The sequence below is a fragment of the Rhinichthys klamathensis genome, unplaced genomic scaffold (assembly GCF_029890125.1).
Source record: "Rhinichthys klamathensis goyatoka isolate OS25496 unplaced genomic scaffold, OSU_Roscu_1.1 h1tg000176l_1, whole genome shotgun sequence".
NCBI lineage: Eukaryota > Metazoa > Chordata > Actinopteri > Cypriniformes > Leuciscidae > Rhinichthys > Rhinichthys klamathensis.
The window spans coordinates 11,559,679-11,583,611 of NW_026606705.1; the positions used below are offsets into that span (position 1 = coordinate 11,559,679).

At 38.8% G+C, this 23,933-nt stretch overlaps 1 protein-coding gene across 4 annotated transcripts; it reads left to right on the forward strand.

Annotated features, from left to right (window-relative positions):
• Positions 1 to 244: 244 nt before the first annotated feature.
• On the forward strand, positions 245 to 11,700 carry gata3 (GATA binding protein 3). 4 transcript variants are annotated; one of them, XM_056260464.1, is made up of 5 exons: positions 245 to 1,114; positions 2,158 to 2,691; positions 5,349 to 5,389; positions 6,982 to 7,107; positions 10,259 to 11,700. In XM_056260464.1, the coding sequence occupies exons 1-5, from the start codon at positions 886 to 888 to the stop codon at positions 10,547 to 10,549; spliced, it is 1,221 nt and encodes a 406-aa protein (XP_056116439.1). In that variant the 5' UTR covers positions 245 to 885; the 3' UTR covers positions 10,550 to 11,700. The 4 variants fall into 4 exon arrangements, with proteins under 4 accessions (XP_056116439.1, XP_056116441.1, XP_056116438.1 ...); XM_056260466.1 differs by having other exon boundaries at positions 2,158 to 2,634; XM_056260463.1 differs by lacking the exon at positions 5,349 to 5,389 and adding an exon at positions 5,144 to 5,289 and having other exon boundaries at positions 247 to 1,114; positions 2,158 to 2,634.
• The last annotated feature ends 12,233 nt before the right edge of the window (positions 11,701 to 23,933 follow it).

A 23,933-nucleotide genomic window follows, 5' to 3' on the forward strand; every position in this document is an offset into this window, starting at 1 on the left:
TTAAAACCAAGCCTAAATATTTATTTCATAGCCTGCTTGTGTTTTTATAAATATTGTGTACACGTTCAGACGGTCGACTAAAAAAAAATACTCCATTCTGTATATGAATGGGAAGCAGAATTGGGCGCAGCTCCTGGTCATCTTTCCCTGGCCCACTTTATTCAATTAGTCCAGGCTGTTGGGCCCCGCCCCTGCTGATGACACCACAGACCCTCCTTAAGTTGCGTCGCGCCACAGCTGTCTGCGAGCATTGAGCTGACTGGCGCCATCCTGAAAGAATGCCTTCACTGTAAAAAAACAGAGAGAGCAGTGCATTCAGAGACAGAGGGAGTGAGCACTAGAGAGAGAGAGAGAGATAGAGGGAGGGATGGACATAGAGTAAGAGGGAAGAGGGTTACTACTGCGCATAAACACAGATTTGATCAAACTTGTGTTCAGTCATAAGGCAGAAAACTTATCCAGATCGACCCGGCTCGGCCTGAAAGCGTCAAGCTCACTTGTTGAGTCTACGCAGCGCAACTGAAATACTTGGCGGAACTTGACGCGCGCGTTTGGATGCGTACGCGGACTTATGACCAACAATAGTAGCCTATAAATCCATTTGACTTTCAGAAGTTAACGCGCGTTTATTGAACGGACGGATCCGGTTTTATACAAGCTTCTGACAATTTGCCAATGACAGAAAGAACACAAGCGAGCAGACGGACTTTGTAAAAAAAAAAAAAAAAAAAAATTTGTCTTGTTCAATTTCAGGTGATCGGAAGTTCAAAATATTCGGACCAGTGGATTAAACAAAGGAGGAGTTTGGACTTTTTTTTTGAACTCTCGTGTTGTGTGTATCGGTGATTGTATGAACGTTTGCTGAGAAAAAAAAGAGAGTAAACGATGGAAGTAAGTCCGGAGCAACCCCGATGGATGACCCATCATCACCCGGTCATTAACGGCCAGCATCCCGAGTCACACCACCCGGGACTGGGACACTCCTACATGGACCCGTCGCAGTATCAACTTGCGGAAGATGTGGATGTATTGTTTAATATCGACGGACAGAGCAACCACCCGTACTACGGGAACTCGGTTCGGGCCGTGCAGAGGTACCCACCGCCACCTCACAGTAAGTAGACGAAACTAGTCCTAATTCTATAACCAGTTAGGCTATTTTACATTAGCCTATTCATCTATGTTCTAACTGAATTAATAGCATGTAACAGGAAAGGAACTATTCTTATGATTGTAAAAATGCAGTGAACAGTGTCAGAGTATTATGTGTGGCTTACCTGAAGTGGTGTGTCACTGGTTTCACATCTTTCTAGTATTCTATGGTTATTTAACTTTTTAGGTCATACAACAATTGTGTAATATTAGATAATGCAAAGTATTCCTTTCATTTTAGAAAGCCTTTAATTTAATTTAAGTGTGATAAAAAAAATGTTATTCGAAAACACGTTATAATCTGAAATATATTTGATTGGTATAGAGATGTTATGATACATATTATGGTGGAAATATATATTAGCACTAGCTGGGGATTTAATCGAATGATTTTCTGGAGTCTCTAAATTACGAAGCGCATTTTTTTCCCTGTTATTTGCACTTGAATTTTTAATGCGGAAGAAAAATGGCTTTATTTTATTGACACGACTTCCTGAGCAGAATGGGGCAAAAGCGCGATCTAGTTTCTCGTTTGAATCGCCCCATCTCGAAACACATCAAAACTCTTAAAATCCTCGCATCCTCAGTAGATACTGGGTGGGTGAGATATCGAAACTCGTGAGGGCTGTTAATTGGGACCCTTTGCGCCATCAAAAGCCTCTCAGAGTAATGTAGGCCTTTACGTGCAGTTTCACAGTGTTACTCATTAGACAAGTTGCACTAGTTCTTTCATGCAATAAAAGGCCGTTGCTAAAAGGGTTTCGGCGCCTTTAAATAACAGATGCGCGTAAAAATATATATCAATCAAAACATAGCCTGCTTGGTTTTGCAGCGCTGTGTTGTAAAAATAGGCTATTTATCTTGACTCTGTTTTATGTGTATGCATATATATATATATATATATATATAATGGTTCTGATGTTATTTCGTGGCGTCTTAATGTGCCGAATCCCACCGCCCCATCTCGTCCTGTCCTAACAGCAGGCTTGTCTTTTGTTTCCGCAGGTAGTCAGGTGTGTCGCCCATCGTTGCTGCACGGCTCTCTTCCTTGGCTCGATGGAAGTAAACCTATCGGCTCTCACCACAGTACCTCCCCCTGGAACCTCGGGCCTTTTCCCAAAACTTCCATACACCACAGTTCCCCTGGGCCTCTGTCCGTCTACCCCCCAGCCTCTTCCTCCTCGCTGTCCGCTGGCCACCCGAGCCCACACCTCTTCACCTTTCCCCCCACTCCACCCAAAGATGTGTCCCCTGACCCCTCAATTTCCACGTCAGGCTCGGGCTCATCCATACGGCAGGAGGACAAAGAGTGCATTAAGTACCAGGTGTCTCTGGCCGAAAGCATGAAGCTGGATTCGGCTCATAGTCGGAGCATGGCCTCTATCGGAGCGGGCGCGTCCTCCGCGCACCATCCCATCGCCGCTTACCCTTCCTATGTGTCCGATTACGGGCCGGGGCTCTTCCCACCAAGTAGCCTGATAGGTGGGTCCTCTTCTAGTTATGGTTCCAAAACGAGACCAAAAACAAGGTCCTGTTCAGGTAGGCGTGCGCTTTACTACCCTTTGATTTTTACTAACATAATTATAGTCAGATCATTCAACAGTTGAGCTCTATTATTGTGCACTTGCCATTCTTTTCGTTTTCCACAAAAACAGCCTCCCAGGTTATCCAATTCCCAGACTATTGATTTGGTTCAGCTCATTTTTTTTTTTTTTTTTTGGTCTGTGCCAAGGCTTGGCTATCGAATTTGGGCACGGTCCACATCCCTTGTTCAAAGAATGACTCCACTCCTTAAATCTGACGTGATTCATGATGTTACACCGAGATAAGGCTATAAAATAAGGAAACACATATATTGTAAAAATATATATAATGATAAATACATCTATTTTTTATTTTTTTTTTATTTATATTATTCATTTGAGCTAGTTTATAATCCTGTTCGCTTGATTAATTTATGATGCAATAATCTCATCTTTTTGTTGTTTTTTTGTGGTATCATTTTTAAATAATCAAGGCGCAATAGATGTTCTCTTTTATAGAAATTATAGATTTGTTAACACGTCTGCTGCCTTACAGAATTTCATTATTATATTCCGCTTTGGAGAATATTATATCTAATGTCGTTTAGCTACAAAGCGGAATTAGCCTCCCTGATTTATTAAACGTCGCTCAGCATATGCAGATGAGTCTACACGTTTAAAGCGGAGCGCGAGGGTTTTCCGGATGTAGATGTGTGTGTGTGTTTTCTCTCTCATCTCTTGCTCCTCTTGTGCCTCGCAGTGCACGGTCCCATCTCTCTCGCGTTTATATGTTTAAGCTAATCCAATTATTTTCAGACTGCTGCACGCGACAGTTGCATTGTTTACTTTGCGCAGAAACTTTGATAGAGTCCGGATGCGCCGCGGATCGCTCGGAATAACGAATGAGCTGGCGCAATGCGCGGCCGACATGCACAGACAGAGTGTTATCCAAACACACAGAGAAAATCATTTCAAAAGGTCAACCAGCTTTTTGAATGCGATTAGCACAGACCATTTTTTTAAATCATAGTCTATTCATAGCGATATCTTTTATGATAAAGATAGGGAATATCTATTTACCCCATTTATAATTTATTTAACTTGTGTGGTACTATTTTTTGTATCAAGTTTTTACATATTAGATAGCCTACATGTTATTGATAGCCTATTTAAATTGGTTGCTGTTTTATTATATAGGTAGGCCTACATTTGGAATGAATATTTTGCACAGTAATCACAGCATATAATTCCACTAAAGGTCTAGTATTGTTCTTTTTAGGTTTTGTTTTTGAAACTAAACATGTAGGCTATAAGCTCCGTTATTGCGTGCGTCTCTATCTGTGGTAATGTGCTCGCGAGCTTTTGTGGGTTTGGGGCAGTTTGCAAAAGAGTCTCGCGCCACAAATGAGGGCAGAAATGCTGCTGGGTAAAGGGGGGTGGGGGGTGGTGGGGTTGGGGGCTGCACGACGAGGTTGTTTTTCGTTTCAGCGGAGCGACCGGAGGCGTGGGTCACTGAACATGTGAGGCGCGCGCCCTTCACCTGTCAGTCAAACGGAAAGAATGCCAATCAAACGCTACTGTGTTTTAATTACGTAAAGAGAGCAGGTTACACAATGAGTTAATTAGACCGACGCTTTCACTTACTGTTACCCAATCCATTTAACATGATTTCAGCCATAACGCCTAAAATCAACTTTAACATATCAGAATAATTATTCCAAGTTGATTGCAGCTACTCAATTTATTTATTTTATTTGCATTATTATTATTTGTACAGTGCAGTCACGTGGTTTAATGAAACCGGGAGGTTGTTTCTGTGGAAATTGAGTCTTTATTCATCTAGATTATATTTGCGATTCCCTCTTCTAATGAATGATGCAGTATTTCCAACGCATCGTTGTTTAGAGCATGATACGTTTGATAAAACCTCTGAAGAACACATTTTTCACAGCATTGCCTACTTAGAACCGCTAAGTTATTTGTAGATCTTATCAGATGATGTCATATTTGACAATTGAGAAGTTAAGCTCAGTGATGTCATATTAGACAATGTTTTTATTTGGTAATGCATTAATAATAGTAACAACAACAATAATAATAATAACAACAACAACCATTTGTTATTAATGCATTCCATATTCATGTTTTGTATCCATGCGAATTTTTAGAATGTGTATTTTTGATAATGCCCTTTCATATCTATATTTATAAGTATTGAATTATTAGTAATTGCTGTGTGTGCATACTTGTATAATACGAATACAATTATTAGTCATTATTTTGTGTGTAAAATGTTGATATTTAATATTGTGTTTTGTTTTAACAAATCAAAGCGACTGGCCCACTGGTGTTTTTAGTGTGCTCACCACCAATGGCCTAAGATTGTGTAGTTGTGATTGTGCATGGAAGTGTGTTTCAGTGGTTCTAAAAAATCAGTTGTGCATGCGTGTGTGTGTCTCTGTTGGCAGAGGGTAGAGAATGTGTTAACTGCGGGGCCACCTCGACTCCTCTGTGGCGGAGGGATGGCACCGGTCACTATTTGTGTAACGCCTGCGGACTATACCACAAGATGAACGGACAGAACCGACCCCTCATCAAGCCCAAGCGGAGGCTGGTATGTTGCTCTATAGCACTGTATTAATGACACTTCTGTCTTTCTCTTTCTCTACCCAGGAAGAAGTGTTAGCTGCAAGAAATTGACTCGCCAAGCGCAGGTCTCGTTTTTTTTAGATTAAGCAATAGCAGTTATTATTATTATTATTAGCAATAATTTTTAAGTTTTTTTTTTTCTGTTTCAATTTTTTATTTATTTATTATTTATTTATTTATTTTTATTTATTTTCCCCCGCTCGACACAAAAATCCCCGGATAATTTTATTTTATCGCAAATATTGCTGACACCGTGTCTACACGTCAGCATAACGAAATTCGTCACGGAGAGACTTCAAAGTGTTGTGAAAACGAGCGCTTATCTCAAATGAGTAAACGCGTGGGAGGCGATCAGCTCGAACAGGTCAAATATGTCTGCAGAAATTAGGTTCAATTCTGACTATGCGCAATTCATCAGGGACACTGTTTCACAGGGATTTCATAAATGAGAGAGAGAGAGAGGAACGCTGTGTTTTCAATGGCCTGGCGTATATTCGGGCTTTGGATAGAGTCGAAGCTCTTGAGGCGCAGAGAAATAGTCCGAGCGCTGCTATTTTGGCATTGGCCTTCTCTCTCCCTCTCTAATGTGAAAAGCCGACTTCCCAGGAAAAGACTGGCGGATATCTGAGCGCAGCTGATAAAACTCCTCGAACAACAGCGCTCGCTCCCGCAGTCTAAACATACGGGCGAGAACGCGCAGACAGGAGTCATGACTTCAGATTGATCTTCACTGAGCCAAAAAAAAAACCTACTCTAGAAATAATACTAAGAAGAATACAACAGGAATAAAGAATTGCCTTTAAAGTATAAATGTTGCCTGATTTATTTGAATTTAATTCATTTGGCTATACAATTTAGCTGTCTTTTTTATTTCACAAACGAGAAAAACAAACAAACAAACAATAAAAACCAGCCAATCATAATAAGACACATTATGACGCTTCGACCACGTCAATCAATCTTGCGCCTTTAAATTGAATTCAACGACGCATTAATGAAAAATTTGTCATTACTTCAGCATTTCTGTATTACCCCTAAACGCAGCATGATTTTTCTATCTGCAGTACATTTTTAAAACATATTGCTGATCCCTACAAATTCATTGCATTTATTTTGAATCCCCCCCCCCCCATTGTTTTTTTGTTTGTTTTGTTTTACTTATGATAATTGATTATGTCAGTAACTGCTTATAATTAATAATTCTAACTGCTTTTAATCAATGCATGTTAATTTAGAGCAAGCTATTTCAGTGCAGCATATTGATGTGAATAAAGATGGCTAATATCTAACTTGAAGGTTGATGTTTAAACGTGGATCCATTTCATGCAGAGCCGCTGTTTCTCCATCATTTAACGGGAAAATGTCATCAGCTTTTAATGGGCACTATTTAAACCAGCGCTTTCATGTCCTCTGTAAATATTTAGGTTTGAGAGGGCATGTGTGCAAGGCACTATTTTTACCCGAGAGTTTAAGGCACCAGTGTTATGGAGATCTCTTTTCCTCTCACATAGTTCTGCATCGCTTAAAAAACATTTGCAAGCTCAGGAAACAGGAGGGTTGGGGGGCCATTAGCACTGTAGGAATGTAATCATCATCTTTGGTTATTATATTATGAGGGTAATAACTGTGATTCTTTCTCTTTCTGTGTGTCCATCAGTCGGCTGCCAGACGAGCAGGGACCTCATGCGCAAACTGTCAAACGACCACGACGACACTGTGGCGGAGAAATGCGAACGGCGATCCCGTCTGCAATGCCTGCGGCCTCTATTACAAATTACACAATGTAAGCTCCATAGCTGTCTTACACTTATCTAGTAAGATATTTTCTATCTTCTTTTTGCATGATGGCACCTTTCATGTCATGCCATTTCTGTCTTTCCGTCTTTCTTTCTTTCTTTCTTTCTTTCTTTCTTTCTTTCTTTCTTTCTTTCTTTCTTTCTTTCTTTCTTTCTTTCTTTCTTTCTTTCTTTCTTTCTTTCTTTCTTTACAACATTCACAACATTGTGAGAAGTGAATCTAACTACTCAAAAATCACTACAAATTTATATTAATGGACCATTATAATAATCGATCACACCCAACGATTATTGATTGGCCCACTGTAAAAAAATGTTTTATAATGATCTATAAGTTATGACAACATATCTTTTTACATTGCTTTAACTCATCAAAATAAGTGAAGAAATGTTCAAGTTATTCAAGATTCAACTCATTTTTTTGAGTCAGTTTAATGTAGTCAAGTTGATTGTACTTAAAAAATTTAAGGCAGAAACGTTTGTTTTTTTAAGTGGTGATTTTCGATCCCCGGGGACAACTTAACCCATTCTAAAACGTTTTTTTAAACATTTCCCAATGGTCGCAAGACGTTTGAGTCAATTACCCACTGAGATTTGTTTTGTTCTTCCTCATATTATTATTTATTTTTATTTCTATTATGTTGGAGCTAAACTGCTAGTACTGATGTACTATTGAATTACGCATCAGTTGGTGGTATTTCTATGTTAAACATATGCCGGGGAACATTTTCATTCTACCTAATCAGCTCTGGTATCCTGTATCATCACACTTTGAGGCCCCACGGTCCTGTTACACTCATCTACTAGTCACGCAAGCTTTTAAATCATTTTGCCATGTTGGTTTTGACTGTTTTGTAAGAACTCAAAAAAAAAAAAAAAAAATCCCCTAAACATGACCTGGGTTATCAGAGAAACGAATAACACGTATTATCGTTCGAAACAACCAAGAGTTTGGATAATTGGAAAATTAGTTTGTTTTGGTACGTCCCATTTTCCTTTAAGGTCGGCCTACTTTGAATCAAATTCCAAATTTTGCATCCTAAATTAAGCTCTCTCCAGAGTGTACTTCACTAACTCGCATGTTTGCATTATCACTACCACTCCCATATCTCATTAAGCCGACAGGGATTTGTCATAACTGATTTGTGATTGTATTTGTATGTCTGTCAGTTTGGGGTTGTACTTCTGACCCGTTTCTTTCTCAGTGTTTTTTTTTTTTTTATGTGGTCATTTTAAGCCCAACAAAGTTTAACTGAACAACATATAAGAGTGTTTCTAATAGCCGACAGCTATAAGAATGTGTTTTCTGTGATGCCCAATGGAGATGTTTCAAATTAACAGTTTCGCTTTGGGGTGTGAGTTCACACACAAACACACACTGGCACTCACATTTACACTAGTGGTTGGCCAATATGGGATTTCCGATAACAGGCGTCAGTGCAGATATGTAGAGCACAGCGTGGCAACATTTTTTGCAGATATATTTTTTTATATCATCCAGTTCGTTGTTAGAAAATGAGCGCATTTCTACAAATTTAGAAATTGCTGAAATGAATGATTAGAACACTGTAATAAAAAAGTTGTTGCCTTACATTTTTTTCTTAAGTACAATCAACTTGAATGTTTGTCATTTCAACTTAAATTACATTAAACTGACTTAAAAAGATGAGTTGAATCTTGTGTAACTTATAACAAAAGTTGAATGTTGCTTAACTTGTTTTGATGAGTTAAAGCAATGTGAAAACATGTTGTCATAACTTATTGATCATCATTTTTTTTTACAGTGGACATTTTAAAACATTTACTCAAAATGTACTCACATTTTCACATTTACTTTTTTTGTGGGGTTTATCAGTCTTTCATAAATCAAAATGGTGAAATAACAGTAGAAAGCTCACAGTTTATTAAGTCTTAAAGTCTTAAAAACAATCAAACGCATTAACATCCCTAAACAAGTACTTCTTAGTATCACTTAATAGCTCTTGCGCAAAGCATCTAGAGTGTTTTAAGACAGAGAGAGAGAGAGAGAAATAGTCCAATTATGGGGTGAAAGTAGCAGGCTTTGGCAGACGGATGTGGCAGTGCTACTGCGCTTGAACCCGGCTGGCCAGAGTCTGGGGTTTCTCTCTTTGGCAAGACTGGCACCGGCCATGCCTGGCGTCAGGGAACCAGAGGCTAAATCCAGCCTAGTCCTATGACCCGACATACACACTTGTATATACAGACACGCTCACTCGAACAAAGAAACCGATATATCTGTCTTATAATGAAACTCTATTACAAACCATCGGAACATGCTTGGACTCAATAAAGCATTAAAGGGTCTCACTATGAGTGTGAAAAGTGACCCTCATTGTTTGATCAAATCCTAATCCCAGAAACCACGACTTAAAGAGCTTCCAACTTGCCCGTAAGAAGGAGAAATTGTAAATGAGATCTGTTTAATATCTCAATTGTTTCTCCAAGACAGCAATTACAGAGATTAGATGGAGAAAAATATGGCTTTTGCTTAAAGGGATAAGTCACCCAAAAAATGAATATTCTATCATTATTTACTCGTTCCAAACCTGTATGACTTTATTTCTTCTGTGGACCACAAATGAAAGAATGTTTCAACTGTATCTGTCCATGCAATGGACGTCAATGGGGTCCCAAACAACATTGGACTCCTTTGACATTTTTCACATTATCTTCTTTTTTAAAGTATTCTTCACAGAGGAAAGAAAGTCAAACAGGCTTGAAACGACACAAGGTCGACTTCTCAGATGTTTCTTACTATGTCTCAAACTGTGCTCCGATTTGCCAAGATACTCATCAAAAGTCAGAAATTTCATTATGAACTCATTATTCCAAAACCAAATTATCTGAGCTATCCACATTAATTTGACCATATATCAACAACTGCCTCCTTTGTGTCTATTTTTATTTCTCATTGGGAATTTTTAGGAGAAACATCTGAGATTAAGTTAATACCTAAAAGAAACATAACTGGATTTAGGTCTGCTAAGAGATATGAAGGACCGATCTCTTAGCAATAATGTGTTCCTCTGAATGTGGTATGAAAATCAAAATAACGTCTTATGTAAGCGGGACAGTCCCGTGGCCATTACTAAAAGTCTGCCGTCTCTCTCCTCGCAGATCAACCGACCGCTCACCATGAAGAAGGAGGGCATCCAGACCCGGAACAGGAAGATGTCCAGCAAGTCCAAGAAGAGCAAAAAGTCCCATGATAGCATGGATGATTTCTCCAAAAGCTTAATGGAAAAGAACAGTTCCTTCAGCCCGGCCGCCCTGTCGCGTCACATGAGCTCGTTCCCTCCCTTCTCGCACTCCGGCCACATGTTGACCACGCCCACCCCCATGCACCCCTCTTCCAGCTTGCCCTTCGCCCCCCATCACCCCTCCAGTATGGTGACGGCGATGGGCTAGAGCACCCTGCTACCTCCGACCGCCCAATCTCCTGACGGTGGACGTCTCAAAGCACCGTTAACCTTGAAGCCTGTCACCCGCCGCAACCCTCCGACCTTGAACCAGCTCTCTCACGTGCACCGTCTGAGCTACGAGCCCCCCCCCCCCAAGACCCCTTCTCCTCTTCGGTATGCCCCGCTTAAAACGGTAACCCCCCCTACCCCGCATTATGAGGGAGAGACAGTGAGAGTGAAAGAGAAAAGACTATGACTTTCTTCATCGCCCCTCCAATCACGAAACCCTCGCGCTGATGTCAACCTTCATTTGTGTACAAATGCCATCTTTCCTGTGGGCATCAAGGCACAACCATTACGAGACTTTAAACTAAGCTTCTCTAATTCCCCAAACCTGCTCCTTTTCTTCTTCTACGCATCTCCTATTCTTCGCCCCCCTCCCCCTCCCAGTGAGACATGAGGAATCGAGCTGTGAATGACAACAGGAGATGAACTCTGCATATATTTGTAAAAAAAAAAAAAAATGTCTGAAATACATTTAATGAAGACTTTTTAAAGGACAAAATGAGAAAAAGGCGAGGACAGGAAATGCCCGTGGGCAGCTAATGATAAGAAGGGTACGACTTAAACCTGGAAGATGGAACGGCGTGGCGACGTGGCCCACGATTTCTATCCGAATGATGAAAAAAGTAGGAGATGAGAAATAGGGAGAAGAAAAGTAGAAAGGAAAATGGTGTGTAATGCATTAAAACTTGTAGTCAGGTCTGTTTCACAGACTTCCAGCTACTCTTCTGGATGTGTTATAGGTCTTGGGCAATTGGTTTGTGTTCACAGAGACACACACACACATACACACACACACACACACGCACACACACGTATACACATGAAAGACTTCTTTGGGCCCAGGTTATATGCATTGTGAAAAAAGTTCCTGTATTTGTTATTTGTATGTATAATTCAGAGTACCAAAAATACGAAAGAAACAAAGATGTAGAATTATTTCTTTATGTAATGCAGACTGAATGGTTGTACAAATTTAATAATCACTAGTGTAAAAAAAGACTTGATTTTTGTTGCGTAATTTTTTTTTTTCCTCTTTGAAAATAATAAACTAGTTTAATCTCTGTTGACATCACACGAGAACGCAACGGTGAACGCTTTTGTGCGTGTTTTTGCATACGACTTTGTGTGTGAATGCGAGAGTGAGCTTTCGTGGGTATCTGTCACTGCGTATGTGTGATATCTGACACATGGCTTTTTGCTAGCCACAAGGACACCTCTAGATTTACCCAGAATGCTGCTGGCCGCATACCAACAGGAAGCCTAGAAATAAACAGAGATGTTGCGAGGGACTCGACTCCACACAGCCTACAACTCTTCACGATACCAATTTGACTTTGACATTCCATCAACACTGCTGTTAGCATGCTAGTCACATCAGAAATGCCTTTTGAACATGTCAGGACAGAAATAAGAGTGTTTGCGGTCAGGAGACTGAAATTCATTTATGTTGAAAATAAAATCGGTTTACATTTTGAAGGAATACATGCTTGGACAACTTGACAATAACAAATTCGATCCATTGTTTATCTTGGAGGATACATCATACACATACAGTATGTGTAAAAAATGTAACCTAAAAGCAAATTCCATGTCAAAAACAAAGCATTCCGGTGGGAATACTTGATCTCAAGTCAACCAATGACACTGCAAAAGGAATGAGGCAATTCAGTGATGATTATGGCAATGACATTTATATTTGCAGAGAGAGAGAGAAAAGTCACTGATATCTTTAGTTTTAGAGTTAGGACATCTTGTAAGAGAGCTAAGTACAGCATGGTTAACAGAAGCAAAGCCTTATGGGTAGAGTAGTGTAAAAGGTACCTCAGCAGAAAACACCCTGGGCCTGTGGCTGCTACACAGTAAGTCGAAGAAACTAATAAGGCTGCAAGAAGTGGTTTTGTGGTGAGATGAGGCCTCAGTTGGCATCTCAAGGGTAAGTTGTCAATGCAATTTGGATCTTGACCAGGTTGAATGTCTCTGAACTAAAAAAAAAACATTAAAAAATAACAATGCAGAACAGTTTGGTGGGGGATATTGCACATTGCATGCTCAATAAATATTTAAAACAGGCCTGGAAATCAATAAGAGACAACGCATGAACATTAAAAATGTTCAAAAGCAGTCGTTACATGAAGCGGAAATCTTTTTTTTTTTTTTCAGCTGCCTTTGATCAGTGGTTCATTGTCGGTTTGCAGGGTCACTGCTTACTGTTCCATTGTAGCTAGCCATGGTCTTCACCCCATTAGTTTTTATGGGTCGTAGAGAAAGGACCTGCCCTAAAGGTTTTTGTTTGATTATAAAGCGTTCGCTTTGTAGAAGAACCGTTAACTTAAAAACTATATGTAATGTGAACAATACATATGTTTAATAGTGCTCTATCTTTAATAGCTTTACCATGTTATGCTAAGCTCGCTAAGTTCAAAGAAACATTCATCATTAACCAAAGCTAATTCTTATTATGCATCACTCCCAAAAAAATGACCGAAATATTTCATCATGGTTAAGATGTCCAATCCTGCAGGCAAGTAAATGTAGAAAAACAAACATTAGGTTTGTTTAAAATTAGCGTCATGCTAAATTGTACACAGGGCAGTTAGGGACTACATTGTGCGATTCAATTGCATGTTTCTTGTTCTTAACAGAGTGAATATAGAGGAGCTGCATACATTTTGTTTTGCTGTTGTGGTTTCCACATTTGCATACAGCCTGTGCTGATGACACATTAGCATGCTAAGAAACTTTCTCTGTGAAGTCCTAAAAAGAGGAACTAACCCCAGACCACAGGGAAGCCAAGGACCCACACATACACATATAGTACGCATTTACCGTACGCATTTACACACTTAGATACACTCAAAGTAAAACAAAAACAGAAACATTCTCCTATTTGATAAAGGAAGATTATTTGTACGTAAAAGGGCATGGCTACTTCTGTTAGCATAGTATATTTAAAAACACCTGCGTCAGGTTCAGGTTTTGCAAATATGAACGTGTCGGAATGTCCCGTTGCCCTTTACTGCCCTTTACTGCTCATTACTGTTGTAATGGCCATAATGAGAGACATGAAAATGCAGAGAGAGAGAGAGTGAGAATTTAACAAAGAGCTTTATGCCGACTATATATTCATGTGCAAGAGTGTGTATATATGCAAATGTATGGCTCTACGAGACTGAGAGTGCAACGTCTGAGGCAACACTTTTTGCATGTTAAATCATAAGGTCTTATCGAAAATCATATCATAATCTCACTTTTGCTAGCTTCCGCTTTGACTACACATACCCACATGGCAGTCGCCGTGTGTTTATTATACTGGACTGACTCTAGCTGTTCTGTAGTATATCAATATTTCCTTGTATTTTAATTTCTTGCAGCATTTTGTGCATCAACACTGTGATCGCTAACTCAAAGTCGGTGATCTCGAATTTAGCTACATGCTAATTACTAAGCGGATATTCGAACTGACCCTAAAGAAAGCTAAAAGGCTCAAGGGTTTTTGTTGTACATTTCCAAAAACACATGTTTTAAAGATTGTTCCATTTGTAGTAAGTGCCGTCAATTAAAGAACATGTGGCTCAAACTATTTCCCTCACGTTAGCATGCAAACTACAAGATCCCAGCAGGCGAAATATCATGACACTGCAAAACCAGCAGACACAGGTTTGGGTTCTTCAGAAATGAAGCTTTTTGTGGTGACTTTGGTTTGACACTTCTGTGTCACACGATGCAGTGAGCAGGGGATAATGATCGCATGGCTTTTGATTAGCCAAATGTATTGGTTATTGCCTAAATACAATTTTTTTTGTATTTTTTTTGTCAGATGACAGTCTTTTGTCTAAGCAGTTTCTAACATAAGCACTGACATAAGCTAGCTAACTTTTTAAAACTAAAACTATTTATTTATAGTTTAGTGGGTTAGTGTGTAAATCTATGACCGTAAACAATGCAAATACTGAAATATTAACCAGAATTTAGTTTAGGGCATGCACACAAGTTGGAAAGCAAAATCGTTTAGCATCATTATATATGTATTATATATTATAATTATATTTCTCAAATCTGTAATCAAAATAGATGCAATATTGAATGTTATAAATGTAATGTTTAAAAAGAGTGGTTGGCAGACACCAAAAATACATCAGAAAAAAAGGCAAACATTGCTTTGCAAACCAACTTGGGACTTTTTGGTCATCTTCCAGTGTTTGGTTAACCTTCTCGATTTGACTGAAACATGAATCAAGTTCAACTCTTTTTCCGGGTTGACAGTGAAAGGGGAAAAACAAATTAGGGAATGTTTGTAAATATTGTAGATGCCATGGGAACAAGCACCTGAGAGGCGGTTACCTGTGGCCGACATAATTTTTACTATGACAGCTGTGTGGTTAAACATCTGACCTGAGCCTGGCTTCCTTGAGATTTCAACCTGCAGTTTTAATATAAGCTTAAACATGTTTTAACACTATACCATCTTCGAAGAATCTCATAACCCAAATAATGCTTCTTTAGGAAGAAACTCCTATCGTCTCCTCTCATTATTGTGCTATAAAAAGGCATAAATCAATTATGTGTAAACAAGAACCTAAAGGGGAACTCCACGAACTACCAGGAAAAAAAAAAAAGAAAAGTTCTGGACCGCCACTTAATTTTAACTTCCAGTTTTTGACCTGCCAAACTTGTCTTGTGACACTACTTGTTTGACTTAAAGACCCCATATATCAAACATTTTTGTTGCTGTTAGTTCATGATATTAGCTTTGAGGCTATGTATACATTAGTGTCCTGAAAGTTGACAAAATATACTTGTAGCAGATATACTCTGCTTAAATTTTCTTACTAATAGGCCTACACATTTTATGTTTTACATCAAAAGTCTTTAAATTCTGAGAAAATGGACAAACTAAGGAGCATTTATACATTATATCCAATCAAATCTCTCTAGTATGAGAACACCCCTCCCCCTTAATACCACCTGCCACTGATTAGCAATAGCAAGTTGCAAGTCCATGTTTTGGTGGCTAATATTTCACTCTTGTTTGGGAAATACATCAACATAGGAAAGAAAACCGGTCTTCAAACCATCCATCCATCATTGGGTCATGAGCTGTGTGCTGAATTTTAAGGAAAAGGTATGCAGCCTACTGTCTACTTTTTATTAATTGTACTGAGAGAATCAATAAACAGCCATGTGGTGTTTTAGGTGCCTTCACCGTGCCATAATTACTGTAAAGATTCTGAACTGTAAAAAGCCTTCACGTGCTTGTTGAACTTGTAAATACAACATGTAAACTCGTAATTTTATGAGAGCTACGACCGCTGTACTACCTGACCACTGAAGGTGTGTTTTACCTGAAACGGCGCTGTGCTGGCCGATCGGTGTATAACATCAAAATACCGCGCGCGCGATTCGAAAATATACGGAGCTTTGTTTACGGTACTTACGACATGGCGTGAACGCAGCATTTAAATTGGAGTCATATTAACACACATGTAGACCTGGATTAACTAAAAGTAAAACAGTAAAAATACTTTTTTGTGTGCAAAATCTCTCATCTTCATTTAGTTTAAGTTGAAAATAGCTACACACTCACATGCATTATATAAAAATGACCAATATTTCAAATGAAAACGGAAATTAAAAAATGAAAAATTATTAAAAAAAATTAATTAAAATTATTATAATATCTCAGCGATAGAAAATAATAAATCTTTTCTCATACTGTAACTCAAGTAGGCCTACATTATTTTACATCTCATTTCTGCACTACTAAAAGTTAAATCATCTTGGTACGATTCCGAGTGAACACATACTGAAAATATATATAGAACTTGAATGCACACTAAGTTGTTTTGTAAGCAGCTGTCAACAATGCATGCAATTTTGCATTACAAGCAGACAGGTCATTGTTGGATCTGAATATACTTGCTTTTGAGGAAAATAACTTGAGCTATGGTAATACTATAGTTCAAGTTATTTTCCTCGAAAGCAACTCACAATATAATAAAAAATATCTGTTTATGACAGTGTGAGCCATCAAATAAGATTCAGATCCAAAAATGACCTGTATGCTTGTAATGCAATTATTAATTTGGCTAAACTAAGCAGTTGAATGTCAGCGGTGCAGATTTCCTTCCTGTTCATTGTTTTAAAGGGTGGAAATCTTTCTTATTAGACTTGATGTGCTAGCGGTGGCTGAGTTAAAGGCAAAATGATTAGATCTGCTAACGAGGGCCAGGCGTTTTCAGCGCTGAGAGTTATGATAGTTGTGTTCACTGGAACGGCCTGAGAGTTCATATTAATTCAGGTGACTGCTGAATGAAGTGTGTCAGTGGTTATATGGCCAGACCATGGGATTCATGTGGGTCTCCAACAAACCACTCCATATTTACCTAAATTAACCACACGCAAACATACTCTTGAACCTTTACACACGTCTCTGGTCTGTGCTGTGACCTATTACAATTCTTACTGTCATACCTGAACAGTTATTTGCTTGAAACCACATACGCATTTAGACACACCTAAACCCAAGCAAGTCTAACCACACACATAAAGAGACGTATGTGTTGGAAAAAAAAATAAAGAACTACACATCTGTCTGGCCGGGTTTCCCCCTGTAATTGCATTGTTTCACAGAAGGCCTATTGGTGATTAGCAGGCAGATGAATTTTGTTTGCATTTTCTATGCTTTAAAGAGTATTACACTTCGTATTACAGAGTATTACACTACATTACATAAAATCTTTTAGAATAATAATTATGCATATCTCATTAGAATAAAAAAAAATTTAATTTATTCTTCTGATGGCAGAGCAACATGTTTGTTTGTGTGTGTGTGTATATATATATATATATATATATATATATATAATGTATATGTACACTACAGTCATATGAAAAAGAAAGGACAGCTTATTGAATTCTGTGGTTTTATGTGTCAGGACATATAAAAAAATGTATCTGGTCCTTGGCAGGTCTTAAATTGAGGTAAATACAACCTCAGATGAACAACAAAACATGACATATTACACTGTGTCATTATTTATTGAACAAAAACTAGGCCAAAATGGAAAAGCCATGTGTGACAAACTAAGTACCCCCTTACTGCTTCGATAGGAATTAAGAGTGTAAGTAGCAGTCAGGCACTGCTAATCAAATGCCTTTGATTAATTGATCTTCAGCAAGTGTGATCACCTCTATAAAATCAGAAGTTTTGGCAGTTTGCTGGTCTGGAGCATTCAGGTGTGTGTTAACACAATGCCAATGAGGAAATTCATCAGCAATCTTAGAGAAGCTATTGTTGCTGCCCATCAATCTAGGAAGGGTTACAAGGCCATTTCCAAACAAATTGAAGTCCGTCATTCTACAGTGAGGAAGATTATTCACAAGTGAAAAACATTTAAGACACTTGCCAATCTTCCCAAGAATGGACATCCCAGACCCTGCACGACTAATAGAAACTGCAAAAAACCCAAGAGCTACATCTCAGACTCTACAGGCCTCATTTAACATGTTAAATTGTCAAGTTCATGACAGTACAATTAGAGAAAGACTGAACAAGTATGGCTTGTTTGGAAGGGTTGCCAGGAGAAAGCTTCTTCTCTCTAAAAAACATGGAAGCATGGCTTAGGTTTGCAAAGTTGCATCTGAACAAACCACAAGACTTCTGGAACAATGTCCTTTTAACAGATGAGACCAAAGTGGAAATCTTTGGCCATAATGCACAGCGCTACGTTTGACAAAAACCAAACACACATATCAGCACAAACACCTCATAAGTGGGGTGAAGATTTGGGCTTGTTTTGCAGTCACAGGACCTGGGCATCTGTAGTCATTGAGTCAACCATGAACCACTCTCTAGAGTCAAAATGTGAGGCCATTTGTCCAACAGCTAAAGCTTGGCCGAAATCGGTTCATGCAAAAGGACAAAGATCCCAAGCTCACCAGCAAATCTACAACAGAATGGCTGAAAAATAAAATAATCAAAGTGTTGCACTGGCCCAGTCAAAGTCCAGACCTCATCACGATTGAAATGCTGTGGCAGGACCTTAAGAAAGCATAAACAAATGCCTGCAAACCTCAATGAAATGAAGCAACGTTGTAAAGAAGAGCGGGCCAAAATCCCTCCAAAACGATGTGAGATACTGATTAAGTCATATAGAAAATTATTACTTTATTGGTAGTCATTGCTGCTAAATCTGGTTTTACAAGCGATTGAATCATAGAGTGTCAATTTTGGCTTTATTTTTGTTAAATAAATATTGGCACAGTGTAATATGTCATGTGTTGTTGTTCATCTGAGATTGCATTTACCTAATTTTAAGACCTTTTAAAGACCAGGGCTGCATTTCCCGAAAGCAAGCTGACATTCAGTACAATCTACACTCACCTAAAGGATTATTAGGAACACCATACTAATACTGTGTTTGACCCCCTTTCTTCTTCAGAACTGCCTTAATTCTATTCAACATTGATTCAACAAGGTGCTGAAAGCATTCTTTAGAAATGTTGGCCCATATTAATAGGATAGCATCTTGCTGTTGATGGAGATTTGTGGGATGCACATCCAGGGCACGAAGCTCCCGTTCCACCACATCCCAAAGATGCTCTATTGGGTTGAGATCTAGTGACTGTGGGGGCCATTTTAGTACAGTGAACTCATTGTCATGTTCAAGAAACCAATTTGAAATGATTCGAGCTTTGTGACATGGTGCATTATCCTGCTGGAAGTAGCCATCAGAGGATGGGTACATGGTGGCCATTAAGGGATGGACATGGTCAGAAACAATGCTCAGGTAGGCTGTGGCATTTAAACGACGATGCCCAATTGGCACTAAGGGGCCTAAAGTGTGTCAAGAAAACATCCCCCACACCATTACACCACCACAACCAGCCTGCACAGTGGTAACAAGGCATGATGGATCCATGTTCTCATTCTGTTTACGCCAAATTCTGACTCTACCATCTGAAGGTCTCAACAGAAATCGAGACTCATCAGACCAGGCAACATTTTTCCAGTCTTCAACTGTCCAATTTTGGTGAGCTCTTGCAAATTGTAGCCTCTTTTTTACTATTTGTAGTGGAGATGAGTGGGACCCGGTGGGGTTTTCTGCTGTTGTAGCCCATCCGCCTCAAGGTTGTGCGTGTTGTGGCTTCACAAATGCTTTGCTGCATACCTCGGTTGTAACGAGTGGTTATTTCAGTCAAAGTTGCTCTTCTATCGGCTTGAATCAGTCAGCCCATTCTCCTCTAACCTCTAGCATCAACAAGGCATTTTCGCCCACAGGACTGCCGCATACTGGATGTTTTTCCCTTTTCACACCATTCTTTCATGGTTGTGCGTGAAAATCCCAGTAACTGAGCAGATTGTGAAATACTCAGACCGGCCCGTCTGGCACCAACAACCATGCCACGCTCAAAATAGCTTAAATCACCTTTCTTTCCCATTCTGACATTCAGTTTGGAGTTCAGGAGATTGTCCTGACCAGGACCACACCCCTAAATACATTGAAGCAACTGCCATGTGATTGGTTGATTAGATATTTGCATTAATGAGAAATTGAACAGGTGTTCCTAATAATCCTTTAGGTGAGTGTATATCTTTTATTTAGAATACATACAAATGTAATTTACGTCTTTTAGTTTGTCAAGAGATTTAAAGCGTAGTTTTTAGTGCGCATGTGCGAACGTGCTCTACTACGCAAGAACGAGCCTATGATTGAATCTGGAAATAAAGCAAAATAACTGAGAAAAATGAGATAGTCCTCAAATGCCATGTCCGTATAGCAAAACATCTAGCATTAATTCGATCTCAAACAGATTCATTAAAATAAGTTATTACTCCAACGCCTGCGTGACATCATTAACCAACTTTGTTGAATGACCAATTTGCGACATACGATTTCGGGAAACAGTCGATCGTGACTAGCTAGTTGATTTCTTCAGCGATGCATCAAACTATGGTAGTTAAGCAGCAAGTTACGTCGTTGTAAGGGGAACACACCTCAGATTAGTTTTTTTTATTTATTATGTACTTCTGTATAAATTAATAGATCCGAGCAAAATTGATTGACCAATTTTTTTGGTTGCATTTATTGATAGCAAAAAGCATGATCACATTAGCCAAAATATTTAATAAAAAACACTCAGATAACTTGACTCACTTTGTGAGTGCAGATTCTGTGTGGCCTGGTGATTAGATTAAATAAAAATGAAATGATAGCCTACATCTTTGTAACATGCTATAATCACAACGATCATTATCATTGCAAAAAGTCATCACAGAAAATTAAAGCCTAACAGTCAATCTGAAAACAGTATAAAACATATGACAACAACCACAATTAACTTCAATTACAAAGCCTGTCAGTTTAATTTCAGATTCTTAGTTTGGCACTTTTTGTGGAAGCGTCTTGGCCCAGCCCGATGAACTATTGCCAAGAATTTTAATAAGGCTGAAGCCAAGTCGTACGTGAAAATACATGCTTCATGTTGATAAAAATGAGAGCGGTTTAGCTGTTCGTGGTGATGTAATAAGCAGTGTCTATGAAGTTGTGTTTAAAACGTCAGGGAACCTCTGTCCCTCTGTTGCTAAGGTGAGCAGTTATCTGTGGTCTGTATGTTTGTTTTCAACACTCTTTTGCCACTTGAGAATGCGGTGTTCACCATTGTCTTTTCAGCAATCGTAAATCTTTAGCATAATCTCCCGTCAAAACATGGAAGATAACAGATAATCATCTCTCTTTTTACTGGGGAAGCCTGGGGGTTTGCAGGGTGGCCAGTCGACGAGACTACATGCCGGCTGCCACACGTACACACACACAGGTATAGGTCCCAGTCTGGTGGAATATCGCAATAATACATGTAAAAGAATCATTTTGGATAAAAAAAAGTTAATGTATTCATTAGTGGTGTTTACTTAGACAAGCATCACTATTATTATTTTTAAAGGGATATTTCACCCAAAATGAAAATTATCCCATTATTTACTCACTCACAAGCCAGGTGTGTATGACTTTCTTCTTTCAGACAACACATTCAGAGTTATATAAAAAAATATCCTGGCTCTTCCAAGCTTTATAATGGGAGTGAATAGGAACTGAGATTTTGAAGCCCCAAAAAAGCGCATCCATCATAAAAGTAACCCATACGTCTCTAGGGAGTTAATAAAGGCCTTCTGAAGCGAAGCAATGCGTTTTTGTAAGACAAAATATCCATATTTATTACTTTATAAACTATAATCACTAGCTTCCGGTAACGGCCGTACACTAGTCGAGTTCCGGCGGAAGAGTGACCTCTGACCCGACGTAACCCTTTAAAGTTTAAACTTTGGAGTATTCTTAAAAATAAAGGTTCTTTTTTTGCATCTATGGTTCCATGAAGAACCGTCAACATCCATATAATCTTTCTATCGAACAAAAAGTTATTTATAGTGGACAAAGGTTCTTTATATTATTCAAATGTTCTACACTAAAAAAAACAAATTATTTTAATAACTGAACATTATAAGGTTCTTTGGGGAACCACTTAACCAATAAACTATTAAAGTATATAGCACCAATACAGATATGAATGGTGCCTCAAATCATGCGTCTTAAGTAGAGGTGTAATATTACTTTTACAAGTAATTGAACGTGATTTATCCATTGCTTGATAAAACTAGTGAACAGAAAATCACTGAGATTTGAGCATGTACTCTTTTGATCAACTAGAACTGTCTAACAATGCTCTAGCAAACACAAACAACACCTTGACCATTTTAACCAAGGTGTTAAACCTTTGAACCGGTTTTCTTTACTTTAACCATCTGATTGAACATTTCACTAAAATAAAATGGGACTTTCCAACACACATAAATGAAAAATATGACGTGGCCTTTGAACTTTAAAAAATGTATGATTGGTTTTCCTATTAGATGCTTAGTTTAGTCTCACGTGTGGTTGGCCGATTAAAACTCGTGCTTTGGAAAGCTTGGTGAATCATGGTGCTAAAAGTTCATCAGTTCATCAGTAGAAGGGGACAGAATGGGGCATTACGGTAATCAGACACACACTTACGCAGAGTTCAGCAGTTCACACTTGGTAAAGCATAAAGAGGGGGCGTTCAGGTAGATGACAACAGCGACAGATGGAGTGAATGATGAGCGAAAGAGAGACAGAAGAGGAGGAGTTGAAGGGGCTTCTGGGATTTTTAGGGAGGGAAAGAACATGTCTTTAGTGGGAATGAGAGGTGATTTGAAGGCCAGAGAGGGAAAGGTGTGTGCATATGTGTGACCATAAACACAGATCCGCTTTCAAACAAAATCTAAGCTTCTGAATGGAAGAGTAGCCAAAAAACATCCACGCATAACAGTGACTGTCTGGCGGTGAAACTGGAATTGAACTGGTTTTAAAATGCATTTTTTTGAATCTGCTTTGAAACAGTAACCACTGTGATACAAGCTGCTCAAAAAATTACCCTATATGTTAACTATACTACAAACTACCAACAAAAAGTACCAAAAAACTTTTTTTTTTAATTTGAAAACTTTTTTTATTACACTTTGAACAGATTTCAAACACTCTCTTCTCTCTTCTCTTCTCTTCTCTTCTCTTCTCTTCTCTTCTCTTCTCTTCTCTTCTCTTCTCTTCTCTTCTCTTCTCTTCTCTTCTCTTCTCTTCTCTTCTCTTCGATTCGAATCCAAATGTGTAATTTCTGCCACAATAGTGTCATTAATTGGGATTACAATAAGAATTTTCAACAGATTTCAAACACTCCCCTCTTCTGTCATTGGTTAGTCCTTGCCTTCAACTCAATGCTATTGGTTAAGCCAATGTTGCTGTGAAGGGTTGTTCAAACAAACAGAGCAATGGTTTGATAGTGCCACAGTGTTTATACTTTTCGGGGGAATAAATCTACTAATGGCCTTAAAGTTGTTTTTACATATTATCTTGAAAAGGAGAACGTTTTTCAACATACTGATAAAAATGACCCACCTTTAAATGAAATCTTTATTAAAAGTAGGGCTGTACTGTCCCAGTCGATTAGTCGATTAATTGGTCGATACGTTCTGGTTCGGCCCAAATTCTGATTGGCCGATTTTTTGCCGCGTTCATTTCATCAGTTTTGCCGCGCTCATTTCATCAGGTGGAAAGCACTAACTGGTAACGGGGGTGTTTTGAGAGTACCCCTGTTTCACAGGGAACAGTTTGTCTTCAGAACACCCCCCTTGTTTTCACTCTTTTGGATTAGCCCAACCCACTGGAGCAGAGAGACAGATAAGTAGGCTATAGAAGGTTTGATGCTGAATATTATTTATTTAATTGTGAGAGCGTTTAATAGTCAACAATGTG